Genomic DNA, 12,867 nt, shown 5'->3' on the forward strand with positions numbered 1-12,867 from the left:
TGAGATGGTTTGGGATGAGTTGGACCGCAGAGTGAAGGAAAAGCCGCCAACAAGTGCTCAGCATATGTGGGAACTCCTTTAAGATGGTTGGAAAAGCATTCCAGGTAAAGCTGATTGAGAGAATGCCAAGAGTGTGCAAAGCTGTCATCAGGCAAAGGGTGGTTCTCTTTGATTTAGTTCATATTGCAACTCAGACAAATGACAGAATGGATGACATACTGACTGACTGAACTGAATGAAGGATGAATTAAATGATCAAATAAGTTTGAATGATGAGTTGCACACATCATGCATAATCTGCACTTTATTTGGCTAGTAAGCAAATAAGCCTACATTAGGGTATAATGACTATGGCTGCATGCATCCAGAAGGGGATCTTCTAAGGCTGAGGGGTGCTTTTCTGAATGAAGACGAATGCTGCTGTGGTGCTGCATGGAGATCACAAGCTCTTCAACTGGGCAGCAGTGTCGTGCTGGAGGGAATAGCCCATACGGAGACGACCTAAGACCACAGCTAGCAGAGTTATTGTAAAGTGTGGCAATAAACTTATGCCAGACTTAGACTACATTTAACCTCTCCCTTGTTCATTTCAAAGTCCATATGTTCATGACCCGATTCAAATAAATCATGTCAAATTATTTTAAATTCATATTAACCCCTCCTACAGAATATGCTTTGGCAAGATTTTGAGTGATTAAATAAACGTGAAATATTCTATACAAAAACATTTTGAGTAGGAAAGACTCCAGTGGTCATACATAATTTGTAGATTTACCAAACATATATTATTCTATGTACACCTAGCAAACTGAAACGTCCCTGTTGTAGGCATAATACAACTAGTGCTGTCTAGACAACAAATACATTACATTAGCTACCTAAATGTGAAGTAAATTCAATTCAGAAGTAATAGAGAATTGAGACTTATAACTTGAAAACGTGCAAGACAACTCTTTCCGGTTTCCCTGACTTCCGTTTGTTTTATACTGTTAGGCTTGTTCGTGTAGCACTCCTCACAGGCAGTGTGGTGTACAGATTATTTTGTTGGTGAGATGAAACTGCCAAAACTCTGAAAGGTATTATTGTACATCAGAATTGCAACACAAGGTTTGTTCAAGCCTAAAATGTTAGTCTGTAATCATAACATGGTTTTTGTATGCTCACAGATTAAATTTCACATTTATGTTTCACACATGGCTTTTCTTGCGATCCGAATGATACGTACCTTCAACCTTTTGGCAGCTATCTGGCTCCATAGCTTCATCTCTGGTTTTAGCCAGAGGTTGTTCTGGATCCAGTTTGCTTGCCTTGAGTTTGACATGTAGAGAACGTCATTCCCGTCAACTGATGTGAACTGTCTTGGAGGCACGGAAATTTAGAACAGGCATGTCATCAAAGATGTTAGATTGCATGAATAAAGTATTCAATTTATCCCCAATCATAGAAAAGAAGGTAGAAATATTCAGTCAAGCAAAAAAAAGAAGTGAAGTCTACAAAGAAGAGGAACACACACATGCTCCATTTCAAAAAACTAACAAAACTAGTACCGAGGACAAGTGGTCCTCCACTGTTCACACCATTAATTTGTTGGTGTTTTACTACCGCCTGGTGGCTACATTATAGATTCACAGACTTCACTTTGTTTTTGCATGGAGGACAGGGGTGTATTCATTATGGAAACCGTTTATCGTTTAATAGCCAAACAGAAGCAAACAGAGTAAAACGAGAGTTTCTTTTGAACAAATTCGGGTACGTCCCTCCCCGTTTGCTTCCGTTTAAGAAACGTTTTGCAACCGAATCGGCGTAATGAATACGCTCCAGTGTTATCAATGGAAAATGGCGACCCGAGTCCTTCAGAGATTTGGCAATGGCCTGAATCAGGCTAAAAACACGGCCCAGTCGACAGGACAGATCTTCGTTTTAAGCAGGTGTGACTATTATTACTTTGCACGTTTAAAGCGTTGGGGTTCTGACTTTTGTTTCATTGACGATTTTTGAGAATATAGGTTCCTACTGACTCGTCTATGCTGCAAGTGTGCAGGAGTGAACCTGAAAAAGTGACTGTTAGCAAGCTAGCATAAATAGCTAGCCAGTCAACTATTGGCATGTAGTCGATTTTATAAACTACAAATTAGTGCAACTTCTAATTTGAGCTATTCTAAAATGGTTAAACTGTTGAAGTTAATACACAGCATATCCAGTTACCAGTGTACTTGTCTGTCTAATAGGGAATTATTATTACACTTGCTCAAGGTCATTATTATAAAGCTAGGGCTACTGTTGTGGATAAACACTACATGACCAAAAGTTTGTGGACACGTGCTCGAACATCTCGTTCCATTAATATGAAGTTTGTCCCCCCTTTACTGCTATAACAGCCTCTACTCTTCTGGGAAGTTTTTTCACTAGATGTTGGAAAATTGCTGTGGGGACTTCCATTCAGCCACAAGAGCATTAGTGAGGTTGAGCACTAATGTTGGGCAAATAGTCCTGGCTCACAGTCGGTGTTCCAATTCATCCCAAAAGTGTTCGATGGAGTTGAGGTCAGGGCTCTGTGCAGGCCAGTCAAGTTCTTCCACACCGATCTCGACAAACCATTTCTGTATGAACCTCGCTTTGTGCACTGGGACATTGTCATGCTGAAACAGGAAAGAGCCTTCCCCAAATTGTTGCCACAAAGTTGGAAGCATAGAATTGTCTAGAATGTTGTTGTAAGCTGTAGCGTTAAGATTTGCCTAAAGCGGAACTAAGGGGCCTAACCCGAACCATGAAAAAAAAAAAAAAGCCCTCCACCAAACCTTACAGTTGGCACTATGCATTGGGGCAGGTAGCGTTCTCCTGGCATCCGCCAAACCCAGATTAGTCCGTCGGACTGCCAGCTGGTGAAGTGTGATTCATCACTCCAGAGAACACGTTTCCACTGCTCCAGAGTCCAATGGCGGCGAGCTTTACACGCTTTGCATTGAGCATTGTGATCTTAGGCTTGTGTGTGGCAGCTCGGCCATGGAAACCCATTTCATGAAGCTCCTGACGTACAGTTCTTGTGCTGACGTTGCTTCCAGAGTCAATTTAGAACTTGGTAGTGAGTGTTGCAACGAGGACAGACGATTTATACTCGCTTCAGCACTCAACTGTCCTGTTCTGAGCTTGTGTGGCCTAACACTTTGCGTTGTTGCTCCTAGATGTTTTCACTTCACAATAACAGCACTTACAGTTGACCGGGGCGGCTCTAGCAGGGAAGAAATTTGATGAACTGACTCTGATGGTGCCACGTTGAAAGTTACTGAGCTCTTCAGTAAGGCCATTCTACTGCTAATGTTTGTCTATGGAGATTGCATGGACGTGTGCTCAATTTTATACACCTGTTAGCAACGGGTGTGGCTGAAATACCCGAATCCACTCATTTGAAAGGGTGTCCACATTCTTTTGTATATGTAGTGTAGCTTACTGTATTTTACATGACATTAGTATGTTACTACATCAACATTTATTTACCTTATAACGTCAACATTAGCCAATGATATATCATTTGTATTTTAATACTGGTGCAGCAGGGGTGTTCTGTGGCTAGCTGTAACTGTCACTGCTTATTGTTTACTTCGTGAAACAGCCAGGTACATGCAAGAACTGGTACTGCATGTAGGAGACCAGTGTGCATTTTCTCAAACATTGTGTGAGCTTAGGCAACAACATCATGTGTTGTGTAACATGTGTTACTGTCATTATTCTGCATGGGCAGATCTGACTTCAGCTCACTACTCAGCAGTGAAATCCTTTGCTGCAGGAATAGATGAGTCACTAACTTCATAAGATGTCTCCGTTCACATATGTATTAACATTACCATCTGTATTTTTTTCTCCAGGGGCTTGTCGGCATCAAACCATAGGAATCGTGAAGATAGCTGGTTCAAGTCACTGTTTGTGCGTAAAGTTGATCCCAGAAAGGATGCCCACTCCCACTTGCTTACCAAGAATGAGGAAAGCAACCTCTACAAAATCCAGTGTAAGTTGTTCTTTACTGTAACTTGTTTACTTCAATTCCAAATGACTTTTTATAGTTTAGAATTGAGTGCAGTGTAATAACTATAGTGTAAGAAGTAAGTATAATGTAGAAATGAGTAATTACAATACTTGTTTCACTGTACTTACGGACCTTGACTGTAATGTAAAGTGTGACCAATTTAACCCCTTCCAACACAGAGGCCACTATGTCTAATAGAGCTTGTTCTGTTACAGTCCATAATGTGAAGCCAGAGTGCCTGGATGCCTACAACCAGCTTTGGTAAGTAGTATGGACCCTGTTCAGTCTAGTCCTTTATACCTAAAGCCCCTCAAATGGGGCGGCAGGGTAGCCTAGTGGTTAGAGTGTTGGACTAGTTCAAACCCCCGAGCTGACAAGGTACACATCTGTCATTCTGCCCCTGAACAGGCAGTTAACCCACTAGGCCGTCATTGAAAATAAGAATTTGTTCTTAACTGACTTGCCTAGTTAAATAAAGGTTAAAAAATAATAATAATAGTAGCCGTACTGAGGGTAGTACCGTCCCAAATTATTGTTTCATTTGGTTGTTGAGTATGTGTGATATAAAGTAAAAAGTAGTAGTGGTGATATTATGGCTGGTGTCACCAGTGGGTTGTGCATGTGAAAACATGTGTTTTTGGAACATTTCACGTGATCACATTAACTTCACATAAGATCATGTGAAATTCATGTGTTTTTTGCATAAGGGCAGAGTTTAGACAAAATGTTTTATTCCTGTGATGCAATTGATATACTGGCATGACAACGCTGTGTAGAATAATTTATCTATGCTCATACTTAAGATGACTCAGTCATAATACCTTTTACTTATCATAGAATCTGCACAACTGGTTTAGACACAACACACAGCCAAAATGCCTATTTTAAACATTTGGGATGGGGATTGTTATAGAACATTTATATTTAGCTTGGAAGTATATGTTGAAATCCTAAGAGAAATCTGACAAGAAAGCTGCAGTGGTGTCAGTGCTAACGTCAAATGATTGCATCCAGGCATCAACAATAACAGTTAATCTGTTATAGTTATAATAATGGTCATATTATATATCATACAAGTATTATTATTAGGGGAAGGCGAAAGGTGGCACCTAGTCAGTTTCAGAACTGAACACATTCAACCAAAATGTGTCTTCCGCATTTAACCCAACCCCTATGAATCAGATTCAAGGGCAGAACGGCAGGTTTTTCCAGCTTGACGGCTCAGGGATTTGAACAAGCAAGCTTTCGGTTACTGGCCAAACGCTCTTAACCGCTAGGCTCCCTAGTAGAATATGTTTGTTATTGCTTTCCCTTGACAGTGAGGAGACCCTGCCATCTATCCATAATGATAAGTACTATCCCTGTGAGCTGGTGGGTACCTGGAACACCTGGTATGGAGAGCAGGACCAGGCTGGTAAGAATGCTGGCAGCAGAGCACACACTAGTTGAAATGCACATTCACTTCGAATTGACACACCTGCAGGGATAGGAAAACTTAGTTTAGGAGATATGGGCTTCATTGAACCAGTTTTGCTAATTTTCCTCATGAGATGATGATTCAATTAAGTTGGTGTTACACCTACCTGGCAATAATAACAAAAGCCTGCAAACATTAGTGCTGAGCAATTAACCTAAATGTTGGTTATTTTTTGTTTTTTAAACAACTAATTGACCGACGTTGGTTCAATTATTAGAATTCCATTTCGTTAGGTTTTTAGAGACAATCAGATCCAGCCCAAACTGTGCAATGTAGTAGGGAGTTGTAGTTTCCAACAGGCCAATATTGTACATGGTTTAGTCCTTAAAATGTGGTAGTTAACTACAATGACCATAATCCATTGTGCATATACTTGGCTGGTCTCTGATTCTTTTACGCCTGCTACAGAAGAGAGAATGTGTGATCATGAGGGGATATAGAGAGCAGCTGTTGCTTCGCGAGGTATCGCCCTAAAAATACATGAACTACGTGATTAATAGTTGATATTCAGCAGTCATAAAAGTATGCCTTGTTTACTTTGAAGAACTACAAAATAGTGATTTTGGCAGACAGCATAGGCAGCAGCGCTATAGAGATGAGATGTTTACTTGGAATGAAATAAAGTCATCATATGTTATATACACAACAACTGAAATAATTTATTCAAGTAAAGTCATGTCAATAAATGTTTATTAAGGGATAAGCATTAATGGACAGTCACTACTACCATCATAGGAATTTTATGAATTGTTTATCCTGTGTTACAGCAATTAATCGAAAGCAAAATCGAAAACCGTGATTTGTGTTGCCTAACCCTAGCCTACCCATGTCATGTTCACACATGTTGCCAATAGTTCCCTGGCTGTTAGTTTTGCATTACTGAAATAATGCCCTTACACTTCAGAAGGATTATGGATATGTCTCTGAATATGCGTATTATTGCTTTGCAAATAATGGCTGGTGTGTGTGTTTTTCCAGTCCATATGTGGCGGTATAGAGGAGGTTACCCAGCTCTGACCGAGGTCATGAGCAAACTCAGGCAGAACAAGGTAACCAAAATGTTCCATGACTGTCATTTCCTCCCCGGCAGCATCTAGAAGCCTTCACTTTGAATATAGTAGTCTTGAATATAGCTTCATATGCTAGTATTGTCTGAGGTCGCCTTTCACATTAACTCATATACCTGGTGGCTAAGCTTCCTCCCGAAGATCTACTGGGTGTGCTGGCTTTTGCTCCAGCCCTACTATAACCCCTGGCTTTAAATCTACAGCTAATGAACCCTTCCCTAGATAGACAGTGAGGGATCAGATTTGCTTATTGATGTGAGGTTGACACAGGAGTTCATGAAGTACCGGGAGGAGAGAGGAAAGATGCTGTTGTCCCGTAGGAACCAACTGCTCCTGGAGTTCAGCTTCTGGAATGAGCCCATTCCCAGGAAGGGACCCAACATCTACGAGCTCAGGTCCTACCAGCTCCGAGTGAGTACTGAGTGACTGAACCTCATTAACCATAGCACTACTAGGGGTTTAGTTTAGGATGGTGCTACATTGCTGAATAAATATGAATCACTACCAGATGATACAAAGGGTGGGCAATTGTTGACATGGACATTGGAGAGTTTGTGTAGGTTCTATGGAAACATTATGCTAAAAAATGTAGGTCTATATTGCAATCTATGTGAAAGGGCCATTATGATTCATTTTTAATCTTGGAGGAAATTGTCACACATTTATATTCCTGTGAAATACAAAAACTTTTTTTCTCATGTTTTCTTTTTTCAGCCTGGCACCATGATTGAGTGGGGTAATTACTGGTAAGGCAACCTGATTACATTTGAATTTCTCATCTTTACTTACAGCATATAGATTATTTTTAGCTTGAAACTTCCTTCCCCATTTTCTCATTAGTAAGAGCTATTCCACTGAGAGACGCTATTTTGATACTCTGTTGTTAGATCCCAGAGTGCACAGGGAGATTCTACTGCTGTCCTTGCTATTTTCAGATTAAATTTAGTTGTTTACTTTCAACAGGAGCCTATGAGCCTGGATGATTCCATTCTCTCAGGTTTATGTTGAAAACATTTTTGTTCTTTTATGACAAATATTCAATATTTCAATATTAATTCATTGTTCTGAATTCTTCAAACTTGTCTGCCAAAATAAGTTTAATTTGTGATTTGTGCATACTCTCTCTGATTATTTGGTTCAGTAATTGATCAGAATTACTCATTCTAATTGGGGGGAAAAAGTCATGCCACATTGTTAAAGCAACATGAAATGCTGACAACGGGAATTAAGTCAGTATGATTTGGCTAATCAAAATAACTGTACATGATTGTAATTTATATGATTGTATATACGATGACTAATGGGACTGGTTCAGAGCCAATAATGACATTTCTCCAACCCCACACCGTACAATTAGCAGTCTCGATGCATGAGTACATCCAATCCAACTAATCCTGGCACTGTGCAGCTACTGTCTGTATAGCCAACCAGTTCTGCCAAACTGGAATGATAGTTTTAAAGCAAGTTCAATCAAACAGTATGAATAATAACATTTGTTGGTCAAATTATCATCAGTGGTTGAGACACCACATGGACAGTAGCCCATTATAATTGTATATGGCAGCTGTGCTTGACTCTTTGACAGGACATCATGACAAATAATATGTTCTTAATTGAATAATTGTATAAATACAATTTAAATGGATATAACAAATCATCTGCATGGGGTGGCCTTCAGCCAATGTGAAGAAGATGAAGCATTGGTTGTGGGAAAGTGTTGTGACTGTTTTGATTGGCCTGTTGTTTTCCCAAGGGCCAGAGCTATTGGCTACCGCCAGCACAACAGTGAGGCTGTGGGAGGGTTCTTCTCCCAAATCGGAAACCTCTACATGGTGCACCACCTCTGGGGTGAGGCCAGGCAGATGAGCTTTATCGCTCTTCTCTCCTTTCCTCCAGTCTCGTTCATTCACACACATCTAACATTCATGTAGCGTCTCATACTAGGTTTTTAGGCTATCTTATAGACAAGGCTGTTATTCTTTTTCTAAAAGAAGACTAACATTCATTTTATAATAGTGCTTCATTGTTGATTTCAGCTTACAAAGACCTTGAGGCCAGAGAAGCCACAAGGAATGCAGCTTGGCAACATGAGGGTTGGGATGAGGTTGTGTATTATACAGGTGAGCAAAATCAGTTGTTATGAAGTGTACTTTCACATAGCGTGCACATTTTTTAAAGATGAAATACTTTGAACTCTCCTCTGATCTTGTATCTCTGTTGCAGTTCCTCTCATTCAGCACATGGACTCTAGAATCATGATCCCAATGAAGGCTTCCCCACTGCAGTAACCTATGAGAGAACACAGAAGGCCGAACGCCAAGCCTCACCGGTTTTTAAATGTAACAAAAATTCAAAAATCTCACTGCCGTGGTCTCAACCTCTTCATTATTGTTGCCAACTAACTACCCTCCGATTTGATTTGACTTTTACTTGACCCATTTCTGACTTTGTACCAGCAAGCAATATTTGGTACTTTAAAAACATCACTGAGACACAGGTGGTTAAAGTATCATCGTATCCCATATTGAGTCTGTGGGCTAAAACACTCTTTCCATAATTGGAAGATCTGTAAGGCAATGGCACAAGAGCTCACAACTGCTTTTTTGTTTTTGGGAGACAAGATGGGAAAAATCAGAATATTGAAACCTCCTGATAGTGGTTGGGTGGAGAACTGATGTCCAACATACTGGGTCATATTAACACTGGTCACATTGCCACAGCTGATCTAGTCTATTTTTACAACCAAAGTGCTGTTTTGAAAGAGAGCTAGCCTAGCAGTGTGTTCTGTTTGCAGTGAATAAGAATTGAGCTTTGGGCAACTATGGCATGACTTGACAAAAAAATCACGATAGATGCACAATGTGTGATTTTGTGGTTATTTCGTTTATTTAATGTAAATATTGAATAAATATATAAATCATATTGTTAAATTGCCAAATCAAGCTTTTGGGTGAAATCTGATTTAAAAATGTTACTGACTCAAACAGAGCGCTAGAAAAACTGGTAAAATGGTATAAGTGAATTGTTACTGTATTTTGTCAGCGGAGAGAATATCTACTAAATAGTCAAATATTGAAACTTAATTGAAGTGAAGGCATTGAGCGTGAACATTATTTATTGGAATCATTTGTGTATTAGTATTGTACTGTTAGACATTTAGTGCACTGTTGGAGCTAGAAACACAAGCATTTTGCTGCACCTGCTTTAACATCTGCTGATCTCTGTACGTGACAAACTTTGATTTATTTGAGAACTGGTATGAATACAGAGCTAAAGCCATGCCTATTTTAACCCTAAATATCCTCTCAGAATTTTTAAAGGAAATGTATTGATTGCAGTTGTGGGCATTCTCTCCCCATTTCTTTCCCGTCATCTGCATTAAGCTTGTGTTTTTGATGTACTGGTATAGTGAACATGGCTTGTATTATCTGCATGTCCAGTTTTTCCAGACATGTTTTATCAGATTTAACATGTTTCCGGTTGGGCATAATGAATAGCCTATTCCATAAACATTTGATCTAATACTGTCATGGAACATTTGTGTGCCCAGGTACAACTACCAATGTACTGAAATGAAAATCTAATTGTGGAGTCATGCTGCTACTCATTGTGAATTTAAAGAGGTTTCAGTGTTGGTAGTAGCATGCCTCATCCTAGTTTTATTCCCTGATTTACAGGGTATTTATGGCAAAGGTGGCAAGAATGTCAGCACATAAATAAAGTTATTCAAAGAGAAACTGTGGTAATGCTGCTCTTTGTTGCCAGATTATGTGCTAACCAGTACAGTGTGTGAGAGTTACAGTGAGCTCCAAAAGTATTGGGACAGTGACACAGTTTGATTGTTTTGGCTCTGTAGTCCAGTGCTTTGGATTTGAAATGATATGGATATAAGATTAAAGTGCAGACTAATTTGAGGGTATTTTCATCCATATCGAGTGAAGCATATAGAAATTACAGCACTTTTTCTACAATGTCCCTCCCCATTATAGGGGACCAAAAGTATTTGGACAAATTCACTTAAGTGTATTAAAGTAGTCAAAAGTTTAGTATTTGGTCCCATATTCCTAGCACGCAATGATTGCATAAAGCGTGTGACTACAAACTCGTTTTGTAGAGTCACACATTTGCTGTTTGTTTTGGTTGTGTTACAGATTATTTTGTGCCCAATAGAATTGAATGGTAAATACTGTATTGTGTCATTTTGGAGTCACTTTTATTGTAAATAAGAATAGAATATGTGTCTAAACACTTCTACATTAGTGTGGATGTTAACATGAATACAGATAATCCTGATTTAATCATAAACAATTACATTTAGATGAATGTGTGCTTGATGCATGTCGCGTCAGAGCTTCTCAAAGTCAGGGGGCGTGGTCGACAGTGCCATCTCATCTCTGCAACCTGGATCGTTATTTAGTTTTAATGCAGAAGAGAGCACTGAATCCAGCTTTACACAGATATGAGCTGGCAAAAGGTAGCCTACCATGCGTTTTATGGTGTTTTCAAGACAACTGGGGAAAATACGAGGTCAAAGTTCCCGAATTCAAGTTAAGTTTTAATGTCACATGCACAAGTACAGTGAAATGCCTCTCTTGCAAACTCAAAGCCCAGCAATGCAATAATCAATAACAATTTATTACTAGAAAGAAAAAAAATACACTAAGTAAACATACTATGTACAGGAAATGTTTATGCAAAACTTTTTCAACATCCTGAGAGGGAAGAGGCACTGTCGCGCCTTCTTCACGACTGTGCGTGTGTGTTTGGACCATTTTAAGTCCTTAGTTATTTGGACACAGGAACTTGAAGCTGTCTACCTGCTCCACTGCTGGGTGTACTTGCCCTCCCCGTTTCCTGTAGTCCATGATCAGCTCCTTGGTCTTGCTGACGTTGAGGGAGAGGTTGTTGCCCCGGCACCACAATGTCCGGTCACTGACCTCCTTCCTGTAGGCTGACTCATCGTCACCGATGATCAGGCCTACCACCGTTGTGTCGACAGCGAACTTGATCATGGTGTTGCAGTTGTGCATGGCCACACAGTTGTGGGTGAACAGGGAGTACAGGAGGGGACTAAGCACACACCCCTGTGTTAAGGGTCAGCGTGGTGGAGGTGATGTTGCCTATCCTCACCACCTGGGGTCTGCCCTTCAGAAAGATCAGGATCCAGTTGCAGAGGGAGGTGTTCATACCAAGAGTCCTAAGCTTGGTGAAGAGCTTGGAGGGGATAATGGTGTTGAACACTGAGCTGTAGTCAATGAAAAGCATTCTCACATAGGTATTCCTCTTATCTAGGTGGGTGAGGGCAGTGTGGAGAGCAATTGAGATCCGAGTTATTTATGGATCTGTTGGGGCGGTATACAAATTGGAGTGGGTCTAGGGTGGCAAAGTTAATGTGTGCCATAACCAGCCTCTCAAAGCACTTCATGATTACAGAAGTGAGTGCTACAGGGTGGTAGTAATTGTGGCATTAGAGTTCTTAGGAACAGGGATGCTTGTGGTCATCTCAAAATGTGGGGATTACAGCAATCGTGCTGTTTTCTGTTATTTTCTTTTCATTACACAGAAAGTCAACCGAAAGTCTTTTATTTTTTACAACCATTGTGAGTGACAACAGTTCCTCTCTCAAAAATATTTTTAACACTCCCCCTCAACCACCAAACCGTGTGAAATAAAGCATTGTCATGCTCTGATCCCATGTCTCCACAGTTTTGCAAACAGGCGTGCGCGCATTGGACATGGTTTGATGTAGTTTACAATGGAAGTTACCTGCTGCAGTAAATCTCTGAGTTGTGCTCATCTCTCTTGCCGCCAGTTGCTCTCGGTATATCATACTATACATCCATTTGGCAGAGGGAGACACACAACTAGAGTGCAGAGGCCCACCGTCCGGTGATAGACTGAGCCCCAAATAGCCATATGGAATCTGTTTTTCGTCAATATAGCCACGCAGCAAACTGAACATTCCATATGCCATTTCATGCTTTGGAAAAATGAGACAGAACAATGTCCTCATGAATAGCATCCCCCGCCATGTATAGCGAACAAAAGTCAATGAATGGGCATCTTGGCCCTCACAGCTAATGTCAATTTGGAGAGCATAAGCTAGGGAGTTGAGTCATTCAGTCGGAGTTTCCTCTTGATTGCTAGCAATAGCATAAACTATTTGTTTAACAGTGTTATCTGACAAAGGTATTGATGTGAGTTTCTGTGCCTCTGACTCCCAACACATTGTTTTCACCATATCAATTGCGTCCGGTAATAAGTCTCTGCAATAGTTTGTGGTTTCATAGCATTGAGGGCCT

At 40.3% G+C, this 12,867-nt stretch overlaps 1 protein-coding gene across 1 annotated transcript; it reads left to right on the forward strand.

Annotated features, from left to right (window-relative positions):
• The first annotated feature begins 1,600 nt into the window (after positions 1 to 1,600).
• On the forward strand, positions 1,601 to 10,302 carry LOC139385616 (protein NipSnap homolog 2-like). The gene is made up of 10 exons (XM_071130829.1): positions 1,601 to 1,928; positions 3,864 to 4,003; positions 4,237 to 4,282; positions 5,341 to 5,435; positions 6,477 to 6,547; positions 6,836 to 6,976; positions 7,280 to 7,311; positions 8,319 to 8,413; positions 8,602 to 8,685; positions 8,789 to 10,302. Exons 1-10 carry the CDS (start codon positions 1,807 to 1,809, stop codon positions 8,851 to 8,853), a joined length of 891 nt encoding a protein of 296 aa, XP_070986930.1. The 5' UTR covers positions 1,601 to 1,806; the 3' UTR covers positions 8,854 to 10,302.
• Positions 10,303 to 12,867: the final 2,565 nt, after the last annotated feature.

This window comes from Oncorhynchus clarkii, chromosome 27 (genome assembly GCF_045791955.1).
Source record: "Oncorhynchus clarkii lewisi isolate Uvic-CL-2024 chromosome 27, UVic_Ocla_1.0, whole genome shotgun sequence".
Classification (NCBI taxonomy): Eukaryota; Metazoa; Chordata; class Actinopteri; order Salmoniformes; family Salmonidae; genus Oncorhynchus; species Oncorhynchus clarkii.

Coding starts and splice junctions, on each gene's coding strand:
- LOC139385616 (XM_071130829.1), top strand. CDS start 1,807: ATGAATACGCTCCAGTGTTATCAATGGAAAATGGCGACCCGAGTCCTT. Junction 5,436..6,476: donor TGGAGAGCAGGACCAGGCTG/GTAAGAATGCTG, acceptor GTGTTTTTCCAG/TCCATATGTGGCGGTATAGA. Junction 6,977..7,279: donor TCAGGTCCTACCAGCTCCGA/GTGAGTACTGAG, acceptor TTCTTTTTTCAG/CCTGGCACCATGATTGAGTG.